Source organism: Poecilia reticulata, chromosome 23 (assembly GCF_904066995.2).
Source record: "Poecilia reticulata chromosome 23, P_reticulata-male-v2, whole genome shotgun sequence".
NCBI classification, from domain to species: domain Eukaryota; kingdom Metazoa; phylum Chordata; class Actinopteri; order Cyprinodontiformes; family Poeciliidae; genus Poecilia; species Poecilia reticulata.
The window spans coordinates 420,367-445,712 of NC_088852.1; the positions used below are offsets into that span (position 1 = coordinate 420,367).

Genomic DNA, 25,346 nt, shown 5'->3' on the forward strand with positions numbered 1-25,346 from the left:
GAAACGTTCGCAGCGTTGTGTCAGAGGACCCGTCTCCATGGCAACCCGTCCACCTGTCCACGTGGACGATGAGCGACGTTAAATCAGGCGGACAAACGGAAGCAGAAAGGTCAGTTATGTAAGTCTGCTGCTCCGCTGGTTCTGGTTCTGGAGGGAACAAACGGGCCGGCGCTGGAGAAACGTCACGACGGCCCGACTGGGATTACCACCGGACCTCCCTCGGGTCCGCAGGGGTTCTGACTCCAGAACCTTCTGGATCTGCAGCCTGGGTGGGACGGAGTCGGGCCTGCAGCAGAACCCCTCGGTTTGTTTTGGGCCGGGTTTAATGTCCGCCGATGGAGGTTCTGAATGTGTGAGGTTCTGCTCGGCCTCCCAGGGTTTCAGACCGGTCCGAATGTTTATCAGAACCTCCCTGCAGTCGCCGGCCCAGTTCGCTCAAACTGTTTTTAACTTAGCCAAATACGTCCAACATTCTGGCGGTTCTGATGGGACCCATCAGAACCGTCTTCGTTCTGATGGGTCCCATCAGAACCGTCTTCGTTCTGATGGGTCCCATCAGAACCGTCTTCATGACCCAGAACCAGCAGGAGCAAGAAAATCACACAAGGAACACAGCAGAGCACCAGTCTGGATCAGAACCCGCTCCGGGTTTGGATCCTCCATGAATGTAGCTGGTTGTGGTTCTGTTTGTACCTGAGCAGCAGCAGAACCGTTTGGATCGGTTCTGGTCCGATCCAGCAGAGCTGCTCCACATTCTCACTAATTCGCTGCATTTTGGTGAAGCGGCTGATAAACTTTCACCTTCCACCCCACTGGCCCGGTTCTGATCCCACTGGCCCGGTTCTGATCCCACTGGCCCGGTTCTGATCCCACGCCGAGACCCAGAGGTCAAATAGCGTTCACACCTCACCGACCGAACCGGACTTTGACTAGGCAAACGGAGGAGAGTCGGATTAAATCAGAATAAATCCAGCTGGTGTGAATGAACCTTCAGTTACATCGATCTGAACCTGAAGAGGCTCAGTGACTGGTTCTGATCCGGTTCTGGTCCGGCTCTGATCCGGTTCTGATCCGGTTCTGATCCGGTTCTGGTCCGGCTCTGATCCGGTTCTGATCCGGTTCTGATCCGAGATGTGGAACAGCTGATCAATCTGACAATTGGTTCCGTTAATAATCAATACAATAATAATCAATACAACTGGTGGTGATGCAGCAGAAAATAAATATTAAACTGTAATAATTTTTTCTTTTATTGTGAAAACAATAATAATGTTATTTTAAACATCAGCTGCACTTTAACTAGTTTTACATAATTTTACATGACATAAAATAAAACATTTTATTTGCAAAATGCTTTAGAATAAAATTAAGAACATTAGTAACTAACTGCCTCATTTCCTCTCCATGTTCATGTCAGAGGGAACAGCGCCCCCTGGGGGGCGGTACCGCCCACGGTGAGAACCGCTACTCTCCATGTACATGTCAGAGGGAACAGCGCCCCCTGGGGGGCGGTACCGCCCACGGTGAGAACCGCTACTCTCCATGTACATGTCAGAGGGAACAGCGCCCCCTGCAGCGCCAAAAGAAAACAGTTTTATTCCCCGGTGGGTTTTTTTTATTTCAGATGTAAAAAATAAAAAAGTTTCTTCCGCTTTTCTGACCAGAAAAATTAAAATCAATTGTATTTTAAATTGAACACAAACTTAGTTTGATTATTTTTAACTTCTGGTTTCTGATCGGAACCCAAAGCCCAGAACAGAACCGCGTTTTAAGGGCCCGTCGGGTTTTATGGACAGAACCGTTGGACCGGGCCGCCAACGAAACGGAGTTTTATTTCATCATAAACGTGTCGGTAAAACCTCCAGGAGAACCCAGCTCTACCGGATCAGAACCGGCCGTCAGAGCGAGTAAACCCAGCTCTACCGGATCAGAACCGGCCGTCAGAGCGAGTAAACCCAGCTCCACCGGACCAGAACCGGCCGTCAGAGCGAGTAAACCCAGCTCTACCGGATCAGAACCGGCCGTCAGAGCGAGTAAACCCAGCTCTACCGGATCAGAACCGGCCGTCAGAGCGAGTAAACCCAGCTCTACCGGATCAGAACCGGCCGTCAGAGCGAGTAAACCCAGCTCCACCGGACCAGAACCGGCCGTCAGAGCGAGTAAACCCAGCTCCACCGGACCAGAACCGGCCGTCAGAGCGAGTAAACCCAGCTCCACCGGATCAGAACCGGCCGTCAGAGCGAGTAAACCCAGCTCCACCGGACCAGAACCGGCCGTCAGAGCGAGTAAACCCAGCTCCACCGGATCAGAACCGGCGGTGCGAGGTGTTCCCTGGGTGAGCAATCGGAGGAAACCCCGGCAGTAAATCAGGGGCTGTTAGGGCGGGAAACTCAGCGCTGGGAAAACGGTGATGGATGATGGAGGGACAGACCAGAACCCGGGTGGCCGCCATTAACCTCTGGCTCACCTCCCGTTCTGCGGCCCGGTTCTGGATCGGTTCTGGAGGAATTCACAGCCCAACAGAGGGGCTTTTGTTAACAACATCCTGGGTTTATCCTGGTCATATGAAGCAGTTTGGTCCAACATGGAGTTTCTACCAGACTTTAACTAACCCAGAACCTGGCTTTACTGGGAATACTGGCTTTACTGGGAATACTGGCTTTACTGGGAATACTGGCTTTACTGGTATTACTGGGAATACTGGTTTAACTGGGAATCCTGGCTTTACTGGGAATACTGGCTTTACTGGTATTACTGGGAATACTGGTTTAACTGGGAATACTGGCTTTACTGGGAATACTGGCTTTACTGGTATTACTGGGAATACTGGTTTAACTGGGAATACTGGCTTTACTGGGAATACTGTTTTAACTGGGAATACTGGCTTTACTGGGAATACTGTTTTAACTGGGAATACTGGCTTTACTGGGAATACTGTTTTAACTGGGAATACTGGCTTTACTGGGAATACTGGCTTTACTGGGAATACTGGCTTTACTGGTATTACTGGGAATACTGGTTTAACTGGGAATCCTGGCTTTACTGGGAATACTGGCTTTACTGGTATTACTGGGAATACTGGTTTAACTGGGAATACTGGCTTTACTGGGAATACCGGTTTAACTGGGAATACTGGCTTTACTGGGAATACTGTTTTAACTGGGAATACTGGCTTTACTGGGAATACTGTTTTAACTGGGAATACTGGCTTTACTGGGAATACTGGCTTTACTGGGAATACTGGCTTTACTGGTATTACTGGGAATACTGGTTTAACTGGGAATACTGGCTTTACTGGGAATACTGGCTTTACTGGGAATACTGGCTTTACTGGGAATACTGGCTTTACTGGTATTACTGGGAATACTGGTTTAACTGGGAATCCTGGTTTTACTGGGAATACTGGAGCTGTTACTGGAATATTACATTAAAAATTCCAATTCATGATGTAGTTTGGTGTTTTAACCTGCTGTAGTTTGGTGTTTAACCTGCTGTAGTTATTGTTTAGCCTGCTGTAGTTTGGTGTTTAGCCTGCTGTAGTTTGGTGTCCAACCTGCTAAACCAGCTCCCTGCTGCTGTAGTTTATCCACCAACATGGCCGCCTCCAGCCCGGTGCTCTGCGGGACTCTCGTGTCCCCAGACGGGTCCGTAATGCGCTGCTGTGTCTCGTTCCGACGCTCAATTAGCTGTGATTGCGGTGAGCGCTGCTCCGCCAGCTTTAGAGCTCGGAGGGACGCAAAGTGGTTCTGACTCGCTAAACGGTCTTTATGGGTTTAGGCGTGTGATTATTCCGACATTTAAACACATGAGGTGCTGAGATGATTCTGTAAAATAGTTCTTAAGGTAATAACAGCATCAAGCAGCATTCCTGTCTCAGACCACAGAACCAGGTATTGTTCGTTTCTCTGAAATGTTATAATTTAGCACTTCAGGTTGAGGCTGAAGCTTTTTAAACATAAGTTTGTGTATAAAGTTTTGAGAATAACTTTGATGTGTAAAAAGTGAAATAATGGCTCCGGTTGAACTTCAGGAGGTGAAAACTGAAGTAGTGATTTAAAAAATGTCAGGAACCAGTTTGATGCTCTACTGGTCAAACTGGAAGTGCAGACAATATTATTTCCACCAGGCATCATTAATATGTTAACATTTATAACCAGTTAACTTCGAGGTCATGTTACCTTAAACCACATTAACCAGTTCAGTCACACCAGCAGAAGCTACGCTACATGTGGCTAACTTACACAGCTAACAGGCTAACATGAGCAGCATTTACTGTTTGCTTTATTGTTTATTTGATAAGGACAAATAAAATAAATCAATATCATCTCAAAAACAATCTGATGCTGCACCAGTGTTTATAATCGTGGCTAATTTTCCACATCCATCCCAATTAGCATTTAATTTAAATGGAAATGAAGATGAACAATAAATCAGAGATATCTGGCCGACACACAGAGCAACTGCAAACCTGACCAGTTAAAGAGCTAGCATGAGCTACACGTGGCTAACTTAACCAGCTAAAGAGCTAGCATGAGCTACACGTGGCTAACTTAACCAGCTAAAGAGCTAGCATGAGCTACACGTGGCTAACTTAACCAGCTAAAGAGCTAGCATGAGCTACACGTGGCTAACTTAACCAGCTAAAGAGCTAACATGAGCTACACATGGCTAACTTAACCAGCTAAAGAGCTAGCATGAGCTACACGTGGCTAACTTAACCAGTTTATGAGCTAATATTAGGACCATTTAGCTAACAGCTATAGGCTAACATTAGCATCCTGAAACTAAACACTGGAGTTTTTCAGTATTTTGCATTTTAAGGAGTTTAAAACGCCATCAGAAATCCCAGAATGCATCTGGACTCCAGGTCCAGCCTGGATGGATCTGGAGCTCTGAAGGTTTCAGGAGTTTCTAAACGGACAGAAAGTACCGAGCCGATTTTAAATCGGGTCAGAACCTGCAGAACCTTTTCTAGTGTTTCCAGATTCAGACCAACCAAAGCAGTTTCTGTGACTTAAAGCAACAGTTTAGTCTTTCCTGTCAGACTTGATATGTTCAATAAAATATCTGAATATTTAAATAAAATCAGAATAGCAGAAAATGGCTTCAGCAAAGCCACACACTCCAGATTATACAGATTATAATCCAGATTATACACCAGTTTACAGAAACCTGATTTGTAGAAATTTACTTACAAATGACCTGAAACCAATAAAAACAAAAAATGTTTTTTATGAATGTTGGACATAAAAGCTTTAATTTTATAACTTTGGACAGAAAAGCTAATAAAACTGCAGAAACTAAATATAATTATTAAACTTTTAGCCAATTAAACAAGAATAAATGTTTATTAGACATTTAAATGTTGGATCAGAACAGAACCCAACGGGTTCGGCTTCTGACCAGTGGCGGAGCCAGAGGGGGGGCCAGTGCCCCCCCTGTCATCTGATTGGCCCCCCTAGTGGCCCCCCCAGATGATTGACATGTAACAGCACCAGGTTATTCCTGTACATTATTTGGAATCATTCTAAGCCAACCTAATATCTAAAGAAGAAAAACAATAATAAATATATCAAAAGAAAATGTGTAAAACTTTATATAAGTCCATGTGACATAAATAAATAGATTTTTATCAGGTGTGATACCAGCCTCCTTTATACTCATAACAACAAGCTGATATTCTTCTCCTGGGTGTTTCAGTTGTGCTGCGTTGTGGTGCAACTCAAAGGCTAAAGCACTTCATACCTGGTGGTGATGGTAAAACACCAATAAGTTATTTATTGATCCTCCGCAAAAAAGAGAAAAAAACGAAGAGGGGCCGACGATGTTCGTAGTTTGGAGGAGAGGTGGCGCTGGAGTTTTTTTCGTTGTCCGTCAAAGAAAAAAATCATTTTATTTCCAATTTGTAGTCATCAAACGAAACATTTATTATTTCTCTGCGAGAACGTTTTTGAAATCAGGTAACATTTCACGAAATGATGTGATTAGAAGACGACAGAACTCTGATCGTTTCCTGATCCCTCAGCGGGAGGAAAACCAGCAGAAGCGGATCAGCTGCTGGACGCTCCAGAGCCTCTGGTCCGTTAAAGCGAGCAGATCAGAGATGATTCTCTGACTGATATTGTTCTTAGTATGATTAATAATGATTAATAATGATTAATAATGAGCTCCACGATGTTCTCTGTGCGTAAAGTTGAAACTGTCTGAGCACCAAGTGGTCAGCTGATCACAGTCTGGACAGAAACCAGTGAACTGCTCTCTGTTCTCATCAAGACGAGGTGAGGAGGGAATCTGACATGTTAACTAGGTTAAGTTTTTACTGGTTTTGTTTTTAAAACACCATTAACGTAAGCAGTGTAACTATATATTGTATATTTGGCGTTTGTCATCTCATGCGTGATTAATTGGAGTAACGGTGGAGCATTTAAGCGCATTTATCGTCCAGCGCTCTGCGCTTGTTTCTGCCTAACGGATCTGCACTTTAATTTCTTTCCTCTCTCAACAATCAGCTGTTATTCCTCTACTTAAACTACAATAAGTAGATCATAACATTCTCTTTAGGTTTTCTCTGTGTGCTCCAAACTCATTAAATGTAAACTCATTAGAAGCCCGAACCACCATCAGGCAAATAATTCTGGTCGGACTCGAAATATTGTTACCTGTCCAATCAGAGCTTCCTAACCAAGGTGTCCATAACTCTTCAACACGCTGTCAGCTCCCGGTCAGAAAGACGCATTTAGTTCAGTCCATGAGATGATATTCAGAAAGGATCTTTAATTTGATTGATTTTAGTTTCCTCTGTGATGAATCTATGCTAAAGTCCATCATGTCTCCATGTGCCAGTCAAAGGTGTTAATTATAACATGTCAAATGACAGAGGGGCTTAAAAAATAACCAAATATTCAGTTTGGTTATTTTTTAAAATTATTTATATGTGCACACACACATTTAAAATTTTGCCCCCCCAGAGGTAGTCCTGGCCCCCCCAACTTTAAAAGTCTAGCTCCGCCACTGCTTCTGACCCGATTCAGAATCAATCAGAATCAATAAATAAAGCTATTAGTGACCCGAAAGCGAGTTCTGTAATCCTGCTCCAGCAACCAGCCCAACCAGAACCACAGTTCAGACCAGACCGGGTCCAAAGCACCCATCAGCTCTGCATGAAACGGTTCTGATCCACTCTCATTTCAGAAGCTCTGGACCTTCTGTGGTTCTGGTTCCGTCCTCCACAGGTGAGTTAGAGGTCCTTACCTGCAGGTTCTGTTGGAGGTTCCGTTGGGATTAAAGTCGTCCTTTGGACCAGAACCCGTCTGTTGTCCCGGGTCTCTGGTTCTGTGAGGGTTGGTGCGGTCCCGGACCGGGGAGCTTTATAAACCGGGCCAACACCTCCTGATGACATCACAGGGAGGCGATCAGCATCACGGCTGCTTCGCAGCGGGAGCCGCCATGCTGGATGGAGTTAGTCACTATCTGCTGGCTGCCTCCCACACGGCGCCCCCTCCAGGAGGAGCCGCGCCGCAGCCAGCGCCGGTTCTGGTTCTTGTGGTCGGCTTCCTGTCACTTTCTTGCAGGTCTGAGCGTCACGGAGCTGCAGCGGCGCCGCCAGCGGCCTCACGCTGGTGTGACCTTTATGTGGGCTGATTAGCGGCGCTGCTGTTAAAAAACGGCCTCCTGTGGTTTCCTCCGCCGCGCCTCCCCTCCCGACCAGCCGCTCTGCTGCTCTATGTTTAGCTGGGAGTCGTGGTTTGAGGTTGGGAGCATCAGGTCAAAGGATCCCAGCCGCTGCCTGGCTGCTTTTAGACGCTCGGAGGTTCTGGACGGGTTCAGGTTCTGGACTGGAACCCAGCAGATTTCATCTAAACACTCGATGACCTCAGAATCAGATCTGCTGCTTCATATTTACCTCCAAACAGGAAGTTTCATAATATGAAAACGGAATAATGTAGAGAAATCACTGGAAACAGAAGCAGGCGGTGAAGGACGGAGGGTAAATCCTGACCTGGAGGAGAAGCTGCTCATCACTGTAATCCAAACCTTAATCTGCCTTTAATCTGCGCCTAAAACTCTCCATATTCCACTAATGTTGAAAAATGTCACAATGGCCGTGTTTCCATTACATAAACGTAATAAAAATCATAAGTTTGTTCACACAATCAGTCTCTGAAACGCTGCGCCATCCTCCTTCTGCCACTTCCTGTCGTCTTCTTCGTGGTTTCTGTCAGTAGACATTAAATTCTATTCAACCAAAACAAATCCCAGCAGCAAGAGTTTGATCAAAAATCAAGAGTTTTTCTTAAACTGGTGTTTCCATTAAGCAAAAGCAGTTTTGAAATGTGAACCTGCAGCTTCGACAGGAGACGGTTTGAGTTTGGTTTTCCGGTTCAGCAGCTGGAGGTGACAAACCTCTGAAATCACGCCGGCGACCTTTCAGTGACAAAAACTGTTTTCACTTCTGATTCTGCCAAATGTCAACGCGGCGGCTCAGAGCCACTCTGACCGTCCGGTTTCCCATCAGGCACTGCACCGGCGGCGCCGCTCAGCCGCTCAGGAAGGAAGGAAACCATTCAACAGTTCAGAATAAAATCAGGATTTCATTAAAAAACTCCACACCAGAAATGTTGAGGATGAGTTTTGACAAGACAAATGATCAAAAACGATGTTCTGCTTGAATGAAAGTTGTTTTAAAGACGAGGAACCAACAAAAACTATTTTTATATTAGTTTGAATTATGAAAAGTTCTGGCAGAAAAAATAATATCCGAGTTTCACCAGATGCATCAAACGAGGATCAACTTCACCTGCAGCAAAATCATGGCCTGCAACCCTTCACAGCACTAATACTGAGTTAACTCCTGTTTAGTGTTGATATTAACTCATGTTTAGTGTTGATATTAACTCCTGTTTAGTGTTAATATTAACTCCTGTTTAGTGTTGATATTAACTCCTGTTTAGTGTTGATATTAACTCCTGTTTAGTGTTGATATTAACTCCTGTTTAGTGTTGATATTAACTCCTGTTTAGTGTTGATATTAACTCCTGTTTAGTGTTGATATTAACTCCTGTTTAGTGTTGATATTAACTCCTGTTTAGTGTTAATATTAACTCCTGTTTAGTGTTGATATTAACTCCTGTTTAGTGTTAATATTAACTCCTGTTTAGTGTTGATATTAACTCCTGTTTAGTGTTGATATTAACTCCTGTTTAGTGTTGATATTAACTCCTGTTTAGTGTTGATATTAACTCCTGTTTAGTGTTGTAACCAAAAACGTTCATCACTCACATTAATGATGATCTGAAATACGAGTTTATTGTCTCCAAGCTGCTTAAAGAGGGAATAACGGCAACAACAGTTAGCCATGGATGCTACCATTAGCTTACTGAAATATTAAAATATTGGCAGCTTATTAAATTACTGTTAAAATGCTATAATTATTATTAGTATTCTGGAATTACGGTTTAAATGTTCAGTCATGGTTAGCATGCTAATTCACGGTTAGCATGGTAATTCACAGTGAGCATGGTAATTCACGGTTAGCATGCTAATTCACGGTTAGCATGGTAATTCACTGTTAGCATGCTAATTCACTGTTAGCATGGTAATCCACTGTTAGCATGCTAATTCACGGTTACCATGCTAATTCAATGTTAGCATGGTAATTCACGGTTAGCATGCTAATTCACGGTTAGCATGGTAATTCACAGTGAGCATGGTAATTCACTGTTAGCATGCTAAATCAGTTTTTAAATTACATCCACATATTGAATTACCATTAATTTACTAAAATGAGTCAAAAGGCTAAATGGTTAGCACACCAAAATGCTACACTTTTATTATCCAACCATGTTAAAGTTCCAGCTGCATGAAAAGCAAACTAGAACAACTTTCAATATGCCAACAGTAAAAGGACTTTTTACATATTTATGTATAAATATTATTCATAAAGTTATTCTCATTGTTAAATTGCACAACAGAAGCTAGTATTTACACGTCATAACTTCCTCTGGTTCAGCCAATCAGCAACAAGGAAAGTAAACGCAGCTCCTGGATTGGCTGACACCAGCTAGCATTGCTCTGTCAGCTTTCCAAGCTGCTTTTGCTTCATAATATTTTAAACTTGCTTTACGAATAAAATACGATCCACAAAAACCAAGAGCTGTGAAAACCGACCTGCTGATAGGGGAACCGAACCAAACGTCACATTTTAATTAATTAATAAGGGGTCAGAGTGACTAAAGCCAAGCAGAAATGAACTTCAAGGTCTGCGGTATTAAACGCAGTAATTAGGATATTTATTTACTTTAGTGTTTAAAGCTTTATTTGGTGCCACATGGCCGAAACGTTTCAGCAGCTCATGTCCTGAGACACGCTAATGTGTCCAGGTATCAGTCTGAGCAGGAAATGAACAGCAACTGCTGAGTGATGCAGACGGAAACAGCACAGAGTGAAGACGAGCCGATCCCGTCTGAAGTCATGAAGGCGGCGCAGTAAAACGTTTCCGTCCTGTTTATGGTGCGGAGCAGAAATTACAGCTCCTCTAATGAAACAGACGCAGGCGCCGGGACTCTTCCACGCTTTAACAAGGTGTTTGAAGATAAATGAGAAACCGCAGTTTCATTGACGTTTCCACATCACAGCGACGCTGGAGGTGGGACAGAAACATGGCGGCTGGAAAACAGGTGAGGTCATGAGGTCATGAGGTCATGAGGTCTGTAAGCGCCACAGGAAGTTCAGCTTTCTGCTCAGGTAGTAGCTGTTCACGCCAGCAACACACATGCTACCTCTACATAAAGACAGTTAGCTGCAGTGAACCATCCAGAAACAGCCCAGTTTCAGCTGGAACCGGGTCAGAGCCACTGGACCCAAACAGATTGGATGTTTTCAGAACCAGAGCAGGTTCAAAATGGAGGATTAGAGCAGCGGAGGCGTCCGCAGCTTCCTGACGGCGAAATGATGCGAGGATCTTCTGCAGACAGTGGATCCTTTAATCAGCTCTTGGACTGTGGAAGAGAATTCCTCCAGAAAACTTCCCCTCATTAGACTGCGGCCGTCGCTGATGGCCCAGCGGGATGGGAGTTCCCGGGACGCAGGCCAGAATTCCCAGGCTGTAAATCCGTAATCCCAGTGAAACGCGGAGATGAGGCGGCAGGTGAAGGGAGCCGGGTCGCGTTGTTGTGACTGACAGCAGAATCACGATGGGAAGATGATTCATTTCAGTTTTACTGGTGAAAATCTGAAAGGTGTGGCAGGCTATTGTTTTCAGCTGCAGTGACATGTCAGATGATCCGCTAAGCTAAAAGCTTTCCGCTTAGCGGATCATCAGACTCATCTTCCCTAAATATGTTTTCCAGATGCATTTCAAGGTGCTAATTTACGTGATTGGTTTGTAAACTCCCAGTCGTGTTGAAGGTTTTGGACTGTTAGGAAGAACACACTTATAATCATGCTCTTATTTTGAAGTCTGTTCCGTTTCCTCTACCCGTGATGCGATGCAACAAATGACATTCTGTACCCAGAATGCATTGCTGTAAAACTGAGGATAACAACAGAATTAGCAAAACTCAACAACTATAAAACTGATCCAAACCTCACAGGAAGGCGTGCAGCAACAGGCCTCAGCCTGTAGAGGGCGACATAACAGACGTAGCTCAGACATGGCTGAATTTAGCTCTTTAGCATTAGCTAGCCACCACTGATTTTCAGACCCCTTTACTCCGATCCTCCTAAATGAAACCCAGTCTGGTTTAGAGGATCTACTCTACCATGCCGTCATTTTTGCAAAGCCTCAATTTTATTTCTACTTTTACGTTTTGAAATAATGAAAAAAAACTTTGGCAAAAACAACATTTTCTTCTGAGATCTAAATATTTGGGGAACATTTTGTAAAATATTGTAAAAATATTTTTTAAAAAGCAATAAAATCTTGTATTGATTTATTTAGTAAAAACAATAAACGCTTCCATCCAATGAGGAAAAGTAAACGTAAAGTGAAACTACAGGGACTTTAAAAAGTCTTTATTTCTGATGTCTGGATTAGAAACTTCAGTTCTTCAGCCGTTTTGGTCAAACAGAAGAATTTGTGTCCGAATTCCTTCTGTCTTAAAGTTGTTGGAGTTTTCCTGGTTTCTGTGACTCGGCTGACCTCCGACCTTCTCCAGGTCAAAGGTCCTCTGTGTTTCTGAGCCGGAGAGGCTGGATACCAGGAGATTCTTGGGACCAGGAAACCTAAGTTCTGGTGGAATCGGTCCAGCTGGAGCCGAAACCATGGAAGCGTTTTCTTCATGTTTAAACTCCGTCTGGAGGCTGAAACCAGCCGATCCACAGCAGCGGCTCGGACTCCAGCTGACGCATTAAAGAGCTGCTGATGTCCTCCTTGTTTTCCCAGAATCCCCTTCCCCGGGAGTCAGTGAAAACATGTCCGCCTGCTGATCCCCCCGTCAGCTCATGTTCCTCAATGTGGTTCCACTTCATGCACAATCAGCGCCGACTCCGGTTGGGCCGAGACGTTCTGCAGAGCCAGAGGAAAGTTCGCCGTCCAGGTGCTGCTGGGCTTTTCACCTACAGCTGGAGTCACGTGACCTCTGACACTCAAATCCCTTTAAACCCGACTGAGTCGGGTCTGAAAGCTGGACTGAAATCTGGAAGTATTTACGGCGGCCCGCCGCTCCCAGAGCCGTCCTGGGAGATCCCCCCGCCGGCCCACGCATCGGCGGTTCCAGCAGCTCCTCCGCGCCGCGGCAGCCAGCAGCTCTACTTTTCCACTTAAGCCAGATGATTGTGAGATATGTGTCCATGATGCTGCGGGACAGAGCTGGCGTCGTTTCAACTGGAGACAACCAGGCGGCTATTTATAGCTGCAGACGGAGTTTCCAGCATCAGACAGATTCCTTCAGGAGCCTTAAAGCCTCAGTCATCAGACTCCTGACCCCAGGTCCAGACGGGTCGGACATGAGGAGCCCAAGTGATGAAACATGGAAAGACCAGTTGGAGATTACGCAACGCCTCGGCCCGACCCGTTTTATTTCACATCAACAGAACCGGTCCATCACGTCCAACAGGAAAACTGATGACCTAGAAGGTTTTGGTTAAAGATCCAGTTCATATGGAAACGGCCTCATGGTGGCGCTCCTCTGTGTCTGGAAGCACCTGCTGGGGTTCCCAACGTTCCTAGATTCTCCAGAAGCCCTGAATCCTCCAAGAACTGGACGTTGTTTTGGTGTCCCTAGTCCCTCCTCATGGTTCCCAACGTTCCCATTGAGGTTCCTGAAGAACGGTCGCCATTTCTGACGGCTGCTGCTGATGTTCACGAGGATTTCACTGGCACTAAATGGCCTGTGCTTGCATAGACCTTCATCAAGTCCAGAGGACTCTTCACAGTCACTCACACTCAGGGTCCCCCATGTATTATTAGCCTGGCGGGCCACCAGGCTTTACTTGTGCCACTGCCAGGCTAAGCATTGTCTGTCTTTTTAAAATGTTTGCATTTTAAGACTTTATAGTTGGTGTTCAATGTTCTTCCAATCTTTCAATAACACAACTATCAAGTGATATTTTCACATTTCCTGTAAATTTTAGACATTTTTTAACTCAAAAACACGACGGGCCGCTGATGATGGCGCCCAGCCACCGGGCTCAGCAGGTTTCTGGGGGAAACCCTGAACATTCATATGCTGCTGCTGGATAGCAACCATGGCTACAGTGGGTCCTCTGACCTCCACCAGCTGGCCAGGCGGGTGAAGAGTCTTTCCCCAGGACACACTAACAGAGGCCGGTGGTGGGAATCAAATCGGCAACCCAAACATTGCAGGATGTCGCCACCATGTGATTTATAAATCAGACACAGAGAGCCGGGGTCCACTCTGGTCCTTTTGGAGATGATGGAGTCAGTGTGCTTCATCACACGGTCACACAGCATCTTCTGCTGCTGAAATGGTTCCTTGGATTAATCGTGGTGAACCGACTGAAATCCTTGTGCAGTAAATGGATAACTGGAGTATGCTGACCCAGACCATGGTTTTATCCAAACCATGTTCTGCTGCCTGTCCAAGGAGACCTGCTCCCGGCAGGCCGTGACGTAACAGCCCTCTCAGAACCACTGGAGTAACATGGTGGGACGGTCTGAGCCCGGCCAGCGCCGTGGTTTCATTCTTCACAGCTGGCTGACGCAGGAGTCCCTGCTGCTCCCTGGATCTCCTCCAGCCCAACTCCCAACGTCAGGCGCTCCAAACTTAGAACCACGCTTCTATTCCTGGAGCGGCTCGGCGTGTCCGGAGGCTGGAAGCGCTCCGTCACCCGGGCTTTCCACAGAACCAAAGCAGCCAGCGGAGGCTGAACCCACAGTCTGAATCACTGCATCACACAGGAGGAACCAGAACCGGGTCAAAGTCTGCAGGTGAAAGTGGAGAGAAACACAAGCAGCAACTCTGGATCCGGACAGATCAGCCTCTGATCCCTGATTCTGCTGCAGAAAGATGCTTCAGACTGACGGTGCCAGAACCAAATGAATGGGTCAGAACCAGGCCAATGCTAGGCCTAAAGAGGTCACGCAGATGTTCCCAACCGGAGGAACCGGAACCCAACAGATGACAGAATAAATCATCCCACCGCAGCCACGAACAGCTCCTTATGTAACAGAAACACCTGATCTGGATCCGAACGTCCCGATCAGAATAAAGTTTACCTGTAGAGAGACTCCCGTTTTCAGAGCTCAGCTTTCATCTGTTTCTGTTTTCAGCATGTTGAACGTCCTCCGCTTGGTTCTCATTAAGCAGATTTTATTCATCCTTGGAATGCCGTTCCGGACAATGAAGATTTAAAAATAAATCCCTGTGAAGAACAAAATCAATCCATCTTCATGTTCCCAAACTTTGATCCTTCTGCTCTGCCTCACTGCCCCGTTTCCCACGCCGTCGTTCCCAGCATTCCTGATGTTCCTGCTGTTGATACCTGTGGCATTGCTGCAGACGGTCCACCTGATGTTAATCCGGATGGGGAATCTGTGCTCCTGTCTTGTGTCGGGTCCAGATCCCGTCCTGAACAGATCTTCAGTCTTTGACCATCAAAGTGACACCAAAGCACAAGTGAAGCCTGAATGATGTGGGAAACTCCTGGGTCCAAATTCTGATCAGAAACGCTTCAGATGTTCTTCTGTTGAACGTCGTAGCACAAATTTGTTCAGAACTTCAATGTTCTGAAGTAACAGATAAACTTTTATCATCCAACTGGGAGAAGAATTTATGGGGAGCTAATATTCCAGATGCTCCTGATGTTTTGAGGCGCCTCCCGTCAGTGTCTGCTGGCGGTCCGGTTGATGTCCAGTGGAAGTACTGTCCTGGTTCTGGAACTTCCACAGGAATGCTGGATGGTTGGACCTGAGGTCTGACACCTTTCTGCTGCGATCCTTGAAGTTGATAAAGCAACCAGTTGATCAGGAACAGGAACATTTCCAGAATAATCCATCTTATTGGTGCTCCAGGACAGAAAAACAGGAAGTCTTCCCATGACGAGAATCTCCGAGTTGATTTATGGATTCTGGATGGTTTCTGTGGCTCCATGTTCTAACAGACAAGCTGGAAATCTGTTCTGTTTCCAACATGTCTAGTTTAGTTTGAGAGTCTAAATGAAGCCCAGGTTGGATCCTGATCAACATTCTGATTCCAGAACAATGTTTGTCTGCGGCCTCCTTGTTTTATGTTGGTGCATTTGGTCCTAAAATAGAACCGTGGGGCTTAGTTACCCAGAAAGTTCTTCTATATCACTTCCAACAGAACCAGAAGGTTTGGACTCCAGTTTGTTGTTGTGGTGAATGTTTCTGTTGGTTCATAAACTCCGTCAGTCTTCATTAAGTTTTACAAAAACAACCGGATCAGAACATAATGGAGAGATGATTTAAACAGGGTTTACTTTGGCTGGACCGGTTCTGACAGTTTTATCGGATCTGTTGTAAGGATCTCTTTTAAACTTTTAATCAAAAACAAACATGTTTCTGCTGCTGGTTTTCAGCTCAGTGCTTTGGTTCTCATTGGTGTCGGTGTGGATTGGACCTGCTGTGATGCTAACTGGACCTGCTGTGATGCTAACTGGACCTGCCGTGATGCTAACTGGATCTGCTGTGATGCTAACTGGACCTGCCGTGATGCTAACTGGACCTGCCGTGATGCTAACTGGACCTGCCGTGATGCTAACTGTACCTGCCGTGATGCTAACTGGATCTGCCGTGATGCTAACTGGATCTGCCGTGATGCTAACTGGACCTCCTGTGATGCTAACTGGATCTGCCGTGATGCTAACTGGATCTGCCGTGATGCTAACTGGATCTGCCGTGATGCTAACTGGATCTGCTGTGATGCTAACTGGATCTGCTGTGATGCTAACTGGATCTGCTGTGATGCTAGGTGGATCTGCTGTGATGCTAACTGGATCTGCCGTGATGCTAACTGGATCTGCCGTGATGCTAACTGGACCTCCTGTGATGCTAACTGGATCTGCTGTGATGCTAACTGGATCTGCTGTGATGCTAACTGGATCTGCTGTCTCCTTAAAAGGAAAAGTGAGTCTTTTACATGTTCCCACTCTGATATACTCCATATTCATCAGGCTGCAACACTCAGGGGCCCCTGGTGTGTGAACCCCAAAGGATCCTGAGTGCAGCCTCTGGCCCTCAAGGGCTCCAATCTGTCATCACCTCATATGAGAGGTAAGTCTGTGGCCTCTAAGGGCCATCCCTGTGCTTTCATTCATGTGTGAGGCCCCCAGAGGCCTCACACACGGCCTTTGACTGAAATGGCTCCAGATCTTATCCTTTGGCCTCTAGGAGCCACAGTGTATGGATCTCAAGTTCCCTGACCTTTGGCCTCTAAGTGCCCCAATGTCCGCCCCATCTTCCCCGGGTCTCTGACCCTCAGGAGCCCCGACATCCCCAAAGGCCATCCACTCAGTTGACCACGCTTAGATCTGTGGTTCTGACTGTAGGAAGCTCTCAGCTGGATTCGGATCAGGACAGTACATTCACTGTTGGTGATGTCATCAAGCACGCCATGGGCTGCGATTGGCTGCTGCAGGTCTCCCTTCCACACGTGTTATTTTTAGTATCGATCACATGAAGTCACAGTGATCAACGTCCGTGTGTGTCAGACCAGATATATAAAGTCCACTTTCCTTTTGGGCCAGTTGTCAGAACCGCCGGGTCCAGAAATACTCATGATCTGCACCAACATGGGATATTTCCAGCTGCAGTGGGCGTCACGCTGCGGCTTCTCCAAACCCGGAGAGCTGCGACTGTTTTGATTCCAAAGAAAGAAACGAACATGTTTGTGACTCACGTCAGAGCGAGCTGACCCGAGCGCCTGCCAGAACCTTTGTGGTTGGTCTGAGGCTGATCCCAGACCAGCTGAAAGTGAAACCCACACTGTAAACTCTGGTCCCACTTCACCTCGGACAGAAACGGACACATGGTGCTAAACCTGCCAATCCAGAACAACTGATCCTGGGCCAGTTTACAGGGGAACGCAAACCGAATCGGATTCCAGATGTGAATCACTTTCTGCATCAGGCGTCACAGCAGTGACAGGAAACAGAAACCTGGTGGGACAGGAAGTAACACTACACCAAAGAAAACACAAAGAGAGAGAAAGGCTTGGAAGGAGAACCTACAACTCAGAAGCAACATGAAATCAGAGTATTATCTGGTTTCTGAAGGTCCAACCATCCAGAACCTGGAAGCTCCAACAGGTTTCTGGCTCCCACCAGCCTGAAGACACATCTGAGTTTCATTCCTTATGGTTTGGCTGCAAACACAAACTTCACGGCTAAGAATTTAGAGCCAGTTTTATCACAATGATTTATCCATCAGAAATGTAGAACTGGGGGTTCAGATTCTGGTTTATAACTCCTCCCAGCGCCAGCATCTGGACCCCCCAGACGGGACCAGAGGGGCTGCTGGGAAATGTGCCAGCTGGAGGCAGCAGCAGTTTCTCAGGAAGTCTCCGAGTCAGCAGCTCAGCGGCGGAGTACTCCAAACTCCGACCGGCAAAAACAACCTCTGCTCAAAGTGTCCCGGTCCGATTCGACCTCCGAGCACCAGAACTGACCCAATCCGTACCAGAGATGATCCAACCTGAGATCCAGATCAGAACTGATCTGAACTCGGACCAAGACGAGAGCCAGTCTGACTTTTCAGAACTGGATTAAGATCTTATGTTTGTAACAAAGGACTTAATTAGTGGCTAATCAACAGTTAATTAAACGAGCATATTAATTAATTAGAAGGTGAGTGTTGGTAGAGCATACAGGTGAGAATCCTGAGCTGACCTGGGTTTTGTACTGGTGCTGCCTGGTAAACGTGAAGGAAACCCGCTGCATGGTGACCTCATGGTGACCTTTGCTCTCCAGATTGGGGGCCCAGTGAACATCCTGCTGGTGGCTGGGGTTCAGTGAGGTGACGTCAGGCTTGACATGCTGCCTCCTTGATGCCGTTGGTTCTGATCCACTGCTCAGTTCGCCACCAGAACCATCCTGGGAGTCTCATTATCATCTACATCCATCCAGCGAGGTGTAAAATCTGTCACCATAATGGTTCTGAGCAGAACTGCACCGCTGAGGCCCTGAGTCTCTGACTGGACGGTTTCATCACCACCATCTCTGCCGAGCGGCAGGCTGGTCCATCACCACAGCGTGAGCAGAACCGCTGCCGTCGAGCGGCAGGCTGGTCCATCACCACAGCCTGAGCAGAACCGCTGGCGTCGAGCGGCAGGCTGGTCCATCACCACAGCGTGAGCAGAACCGCTGGCGTCGAGCGGCAGGCTGGTCCATCACCACAGCGTGAGCAGAACCGCTGGCGTCTCCCAGATTGATATAAACCTGGCGGGTTTCGAATTGGACCGAACGTTCAGCTAAAAGGCAGGTTGTGAGTCACTGTCCCACCTTTTCATCAGCCTAAGGTACATGCTTGTTTTGACTGAATGCCCCTCCCCTGGTTTTAAACATCGCCGTGGCGACTGGTCGCTGCAGAAACACCGGCTCTCTGCAGATGGTGGGGGAAGGGGAAACTCAAAGAGGGAACGCTGACATTTAGAAAGATTGTTTGCAGGTTTCAGTTTTCCTGAGTTGTGAAGGGAGGTGGAGCTAAATCGCTCCCAACTGTCTGACTAACATGTCGGATTTATCAGGAGCCGCAGCTTCAGGAAGAGAAAAATCCCCCTCACTGCTCACAACGTCTGCTGATCCAAACAGACCACAGGTCCAATTAACCCCTTGCACACATTCCACCCCTCAGATTCCCACTCTGTCAGTTAAAGTCCAGTTAACTACACAGCAGCTGACTGGGAGACCTGTCTGGTTCTGAGCATCAGCTCCGGTTTAATGGGAGCCAGTCGCCTGTAAACGTTGGGTGATGAAGCAGAACCCCCCTCCAAACATGCAGGAGATGTAAACTCTGCTGTGATCTTCTTCTGATGTTTCCCCAGAAACACAACAAGCTGTTGTTCTTCTTCTCCTTAACAAACAGCGTGCGGGTCGTCACATCGGATTAGCAGCCTTTTCATCTGCTGGGAACAGTAATGCCTTCCAGAGCGGCGGAGCGTCTGCAGGCCGCCGCTCTGCGAGGCTGCTGGCGGCGCTCCGCGCTCGCATTCCTGCAGAACGCTGCTGCAGACATGCTGTCTAATGTTTAAATGACTTATCTTTAAACGAGAGCCACAAACCGCAGCTTTTCCTGCTTTCAGCGCTCCGTCAGGCTCAGTGTTCTGCTGGGCCCGGTCCAGCACTGCTGCTCTGGTTGGGCCCATTTGGATCCACACAAGGATAAGAAAGTTCTAGCATTACTCCGGCTTCAAACTGCTGCCTTGCAGCAAGAAGGGTGTGGGTTGAAATCCGTCCCGGGTCTGGTGAGCTGTCCCGGGGTTCTGCTGGAGGTAAACATCGGCCCCTGACCCGTTACTGGCTCAACTGGTTCCCAGTTACAGCAAACGGCTCGGAAATAAACCGACACAGACTCTGGAGTATCAGGCGCTAAAACTACACTCTGCACAGTAACAGCAAGAATTTGGGTTAATTATCCTGTCAGGAGAAAAAACATTATTAATTAGTACCATTCTGTATAAATGTCACAGTTTCAAACTCAATATTTAGTTAGCAAGCTAATCATGTAGCTCGCAAGCCAAATATTCAGTTTGAGTCAAAATATTTAGTTCAATAGTAATCCAGTCGGAGCTAACTAGGCTGCTCACTAAACACTTAGCTTACTAACTAACTAAATATAGGAAACTACATATTTAGTTTCCTATATTTAGTTTGAAACTGTGACATTTATAAATGAATAACTTTGAACCGACATTTTTTCCTCTTATGACTAAATAACCAAATTATTGCTGTTAATTTTTTACAGCGCAACATAAATGGTCTCCCATACGGGAGGACGGACTCATTTCTGTCTCCTGAAGGTTCATGGATGATATTTTTCTCAGAAGGTCCTCGTCTCTCGGGTTGCTGATCTCGTCTCTCGGGTTGCTGATCTCGTCTCTCGGGTTGCAGATCTCGTCTCTCGGGTTGCTGATCTCGTCTCTCGGGTTGCGGATCTCGTCTCTCGGGTTGCTGATCTCGTCTCTCGGGTTGCTGATCTCCTCGTCTCTCGGGTTGCTGATCTCCTCGTCTCTCGGGTTGCTGATCTCCTCGTCTCTCGGGTTGCTGATCTCGTCTCTCAGGTTGCTGATCCCCTCGTCTCTCGGGTTGCGAATCTCGTCTCTCGGGTTGCTGATCTCGTCTCTCGGGTTGCTGATCTCGTCTCTCGGGTTGCTGATCTCGTCTCTCGGGTTGCTGATCTCCTCGTCTCTCGGGTTGCTGATCTCCTCGTCTCTCGGGTTGCTGATCTCGTCTCTCGGGTTGCTGATCTCGTCTCTCGGGTTGCTGATCTCGTCTCTCGGGTTGCTGATCTCGTCTCTCGGGTTGCGGATCTCCTCGTCTCTCGGGTTGCTGATCTCGTCTCTCGGGTTGCTGATCTCGTCTCTCAGGTTGCTGATCCCCTCGTCTCTCGGGTTGCGAATCTCGTCTCTCGGGTTGCTGATCTCGTCTCTCGGGTTGCTGATCTCGTCTCTCGGGTTGCTGATCCCCTCGTCTCTCGGGTTGCTGATCTCCTCGTCTCTCGGGTTGCTGATCTCCTCGTCTCTCGGGTTGCTGATCTCGTCTCTCGGGTTGCTGATCTCGTCTCTCGGGTTGCTGATCTCGTCTCTCGGGTTGCTGATCTCGTCTCTCGGGTTGCGGATCTCCTCGTCTCTCGGGTTGCTGATCTCCTCGTCTCTCGGGTTGCTGATCTCCTCGTCTCTCGGGTTGCGGATCTCGTCTCTCGGGTTGCTGATCTCGTCTCTCGGGTTGCTGATCTCGTCTCTCGGGTTGCTGATCCCCTCGTCTCTCGGTTTGCTGATCTCCTCGTCTCTCGGGTTGCTGATCTCCTCGTCTCTCGGGTTGCTGATCTCGTCTCTCGGGTTGCTGATCTCCTCGTCTCTCGGTCGGGTCGTTGATCTCCTCGTCTCTCGGGTTGCTGATCTCCTCGTCTCTCGGGTTGCGGATCTCGTCTCTCGGGTTGCTGATCTCGTCTCTCGGGTTGCTGATCCCCTCGTCTCTCGGTTTGCTGATCTCCTCGTCTCTCGGGTTGCTGATCTCCTCGTCTCTCGGGTTGCTGATCTCGTCTCTCGGGTTGCTGATCTCCTCGTCTCTCGGTCGGGTCGTTGATCTCCTCGTCTCTCGGGTTGCTGATCTCCTCGTCTCTCGGGTTGCGGATCTCGTCTCTCGGGTTGCTGATCTCGTCTCTCGAGTTGCTGATCTCCTCGTCTCTCGGTCGGGTCGTTGATCTCCTCGTCTCTCGGGTTGCTGATCTCCTCGTATCTCGGGTTGCTGATCTCGTCTCTCGGGTTGCTGATCTCGTCTCTCGTCTCGCTGATCTCGTCTCTCGGGTTGCTGATCCCGTCTCTCGGGTTGCGGATCCCCTCGTCTCTCGGGTTGCGGATCTCGTCTCTCGGGTTGCTGATCCCCTCGTCTCTCGGGTTGCGGATCTCGTCTCTCGGGTTGCGGATCTCCTCGTCTCGCTGATCTCGTCTCTCGGGTTGCTGATCCCGTCTCTCAGGTTGCGGATCCCCTCGTCTCTCGGGTTGCGGATCTCGTCTCTCGGGTTGCTGATCCCCTCGTCTCTCGGGTTGCTGATCTCGTATCTCGGGTTGCTGATCCCCTCGTCTCTCGTGTTGCGGATCTCGTCTCTCGGGTTGCGGATCTCCTCGTCTCGCTGATCTCGTCTCTCGGGTTGCTGATCCCGTCTCTCGGGTTGCGGATCCCCTCGTCTCTCGGGTTGCGGATCTCGTCTCTCGGGTTGCTGATCCCCTCGTCTCTCGGGTTGCTGATCTCGTATCTCGGGTTGCTGATCCCCTCGTCTCTCGGGTTGCGGATCTCGTCTCTTGGGTTGCGGATCTCCTCGTCTCGCTGATCTCGTCTCTCGTCTCGCTGATCTCGTCTCTCGGGTTGCTGATCCCCTCGTCTCTCGTCTCGCTGATCTCGTCTCTCGGGTCGTTGATCTCCTCGTCTCTCGGGTTGCAGATCTCCTCGTCTCGCTGATCTCGTCTCTCGGGTCGTTGATCTCCTCGTCTCTCGGGTTGCAGATCTCCTCGTCTCGCTGATCTCGTCTCTCGGGTCGTTGATCTCCTCGTCTCTCGGGTTGCTGATCTCGTCTCTCGGGTTGCTGATCTCGTCTCTCGGGTTGCTGATCCCCTCGTCTCTCGGGTTGCTGATCTCGTCTCTCGGGTTGCTGATCTCGTCTCTCGGGTTGCTGATCTCGTCTCTCGGGTTGCTGATCTCCTCGTCTCTCGGGTTGCGGATCCCCTCGTCTCTCGGGTTGCTGATCTCGTCTCTCGGGTTGCGGATCCCCTCGTCTCTCGGGTTGCTGATCTCGTCTCTCGGGTTGCTGATCTCGTCTCTCGGGTTTCTGATCTCGTCTCTCGGGTTGCTGATCCCCTCGTCTCTGTGAGGAACGTTCTTTCGTTCATCTCAGAAATCCGTCTCCATGTTCAGACCCAAAGCTCAGTCAGTGCCCAACAGGAGGCCTGACCTCTATCTGACCTCATCCAGAACAAGGACAATGTGAAATCCTGGAAGCAGTTATCGTGCCTGCCGTTTCCATGGAAACGCAGTATAAAGTGGTGAGACTGTCACGGACCAGGAAGTGCAGGTTTTGGGTCAGGATGATGAAACTGCGCCGAGTCCTTTGTGTGGTCTGGATAAATATTTACCAGGTGGTTTGGCGGTGGCAGCAGAACCAGCAGGAGTTACAGAGTGGGACAAAAACACCTGCGTCTTATCTCTGCGTTTGGTCGGGTTGCTGTTCCGGCTGGTTATCTGTGAGGTTACAGAAGGACGCTACCGGGCCCACTGCTGACCCATTAATGGTTCTGTTTCATAAAGACACCAGGAGAGACGTCTCAGCTGCTGCCGTTCAATGAGGGAAACCAGAACCAACAGGTCCAGAGACGGTGGTCTCACTGCTTCACTTTGTTTTCTGAAGTGGAGGGAACCAGAATCGGGTCAGAGTCGCTCTGTGGTCCAGTCCATATTTCATAGTTTCATCTCTGTGCTGCACCTGAGCTGCAGCTAACAGTCTAATCGGATCGGCTGCAGCATGTAAGTGAATCCTGTTAACTCATTTCCTCCCTGCAGAGCTCGGCTTCAAGGCCTCGCTGAAGATCGGACCGGAGGCTCGGTTCTGTCAACAAACTCTGTAATGGGACTGGATCGGCCAGAACACCGCTACGCAAACAAGAAGGAACCCAAAAGCTGCTCACATTTCAGCTCTTTAACGACGAGAGGACAGAAGATCAGGCAGAAATTCTGAGGTTCGACCCGGTAAATCAATGCTCCGGTTGTTCGGCCGCCTTCAGAACCTTCCCGACCTCCAACAGTCCAAACGGCTGAATGACCTGAGCTCTGCAGAGGCCTTTTAATGGGCCAATCATGTGATCCCCCCCGGGACTTCAGGAGTTGTGGGTTCTGGGCTCGGAACCAGACTGGTTCTGACCCAGATTCAGCGGCTCCGTGGGCTAACCTGAACGCGTGCCACTTGCCTCCATGTTTGCGGAGGTCGAGCTGTTTGCTTTGTGCCGCTGGGTGTTTATTTGAGCGGCAGGTGGATTCCCGACAGGGGAGGCCCGCTGCGGTTTGGGTCGACCCGGCTCGGACCACCGTTGGTTTGTCTGGGACGGGTCCCCTTGGTTATCAGAGCTGACAGCTTAATGGCAGGGTGAGGAATCACGGCGAGGCCTCCTGTGGTAGCTTCACTTATACAGTCAGCTGTTGGAAAATATGATTGGTTCTGGTTCTGGGTGGGTTCAGGATCCCAGTAATTCTCTGAATAAGGTCAGAATGGAGCAGATTGTTGTTTTATTGGAAGAAAACATGATAATGTGACTTCAGACATAGAAAAGCTGTGATTTAATCCCATATAAAATAACTGAACGTCCACCAGGTTCATCAGAGAAACCGGGTCCAGAACCTGCTGAGGTTCTGGCTGCGTTTCCTGGGCTGGTGTGAGGTCTGAAGTGGTGGCCGGGTGGGTGGGTTCTGCTCCGCGCCCACAGCTGTTTATTCATGTCTCGGGACAGAGATGTTGTGTGTCTGTTTTCTGGCTCCGGCCTGAATGGCCTCACTCAGCCGGCTCTGCTCGCCTCTCAGACCCGTCACCACGACTGATGGTCACTTTACAGACGGACCTCCAGAACCCAGCAGGTTCCCCGAGCCGGGCCGCTGCACCTGCAGGTCGGAGCTGGACCGAGGTTCTGGAGATGAAACAGAACCACCACCAGCAGCCGATAACGGGTACAAAGCATCTCAAGGAGATTTAAATCCAGATTTTAGACCAGGCCACTTATCCAGAGGTGGACTTGCTGTGGATCATGGTTCTGAGCCAACGGTGGTTCTACCAGCTACAGCAAGTCGTCCAGGTCCTGAACCAGCAAAGCAGCCCATATCATCACTCTACCACCACCATGTCTGACTGTTTCTGCGTTTGAAATGCTGTGCAGGTTCTGGACCAGAGGTAATGGGTCCTTCTAGAAAGGTCCACCTCTGTCTCTTCAGATCACAGAACATGTGCCAGAAGTCTTGAGGATGTTTTCTGGGCCTTTGAGTCCGTTTCGGTCGGTTCTGGTCTCTCTGTGAACAGTGTTTCCTGGACAGCAGACACGTCCGGCAGACATCTGCTTTGAGTTGTTGCATGAACATCTGGAGCGACGTGTGACCGATTACGTTGGGGCCTGTAATGTTTCAGACTTCAGATGAGAAGTTTTTCTGAGCTTCGGTCATTAGCTTCATGGCGGAGC

At 48.3% G+C, this 25,346-nt stretch overlaps 1 protein-coding gene across 3 annotated transcripts in view; it reads right to left on the reverse strand.

Annotated features, from left to right (window-relative positions):
- pthlha (parathyroid hormone-like hormone a) overlaps nt 1-25,346 on the reverse strand; it is a 67,079-nt gene that overhangs the window by 6,221 nt on the left and 35,512 nt on the right. The window contains exon 1 of one of the 3 annotated variants that reach the window (XM_008401657.3): nt 18,307-18,638. The exons of 1 other annotated variant lie outside the window; for it this stretch is intronic. In XM_008401657.3, the coding sequence (XP_008399879.2) occupies nt 18,307-18,407 (101 nt within the window). In that variant the 5' untranslated portion in view covers nt 18,408-18,638. Of the gene's footprint in view, nt 1-7,251; nt 8,343-18,306; nt 18,639-25,346 lie in introns of those variants that run through there. One more of the 3 variants, XM_008401660.3, reaches the window with a different exon arrangement.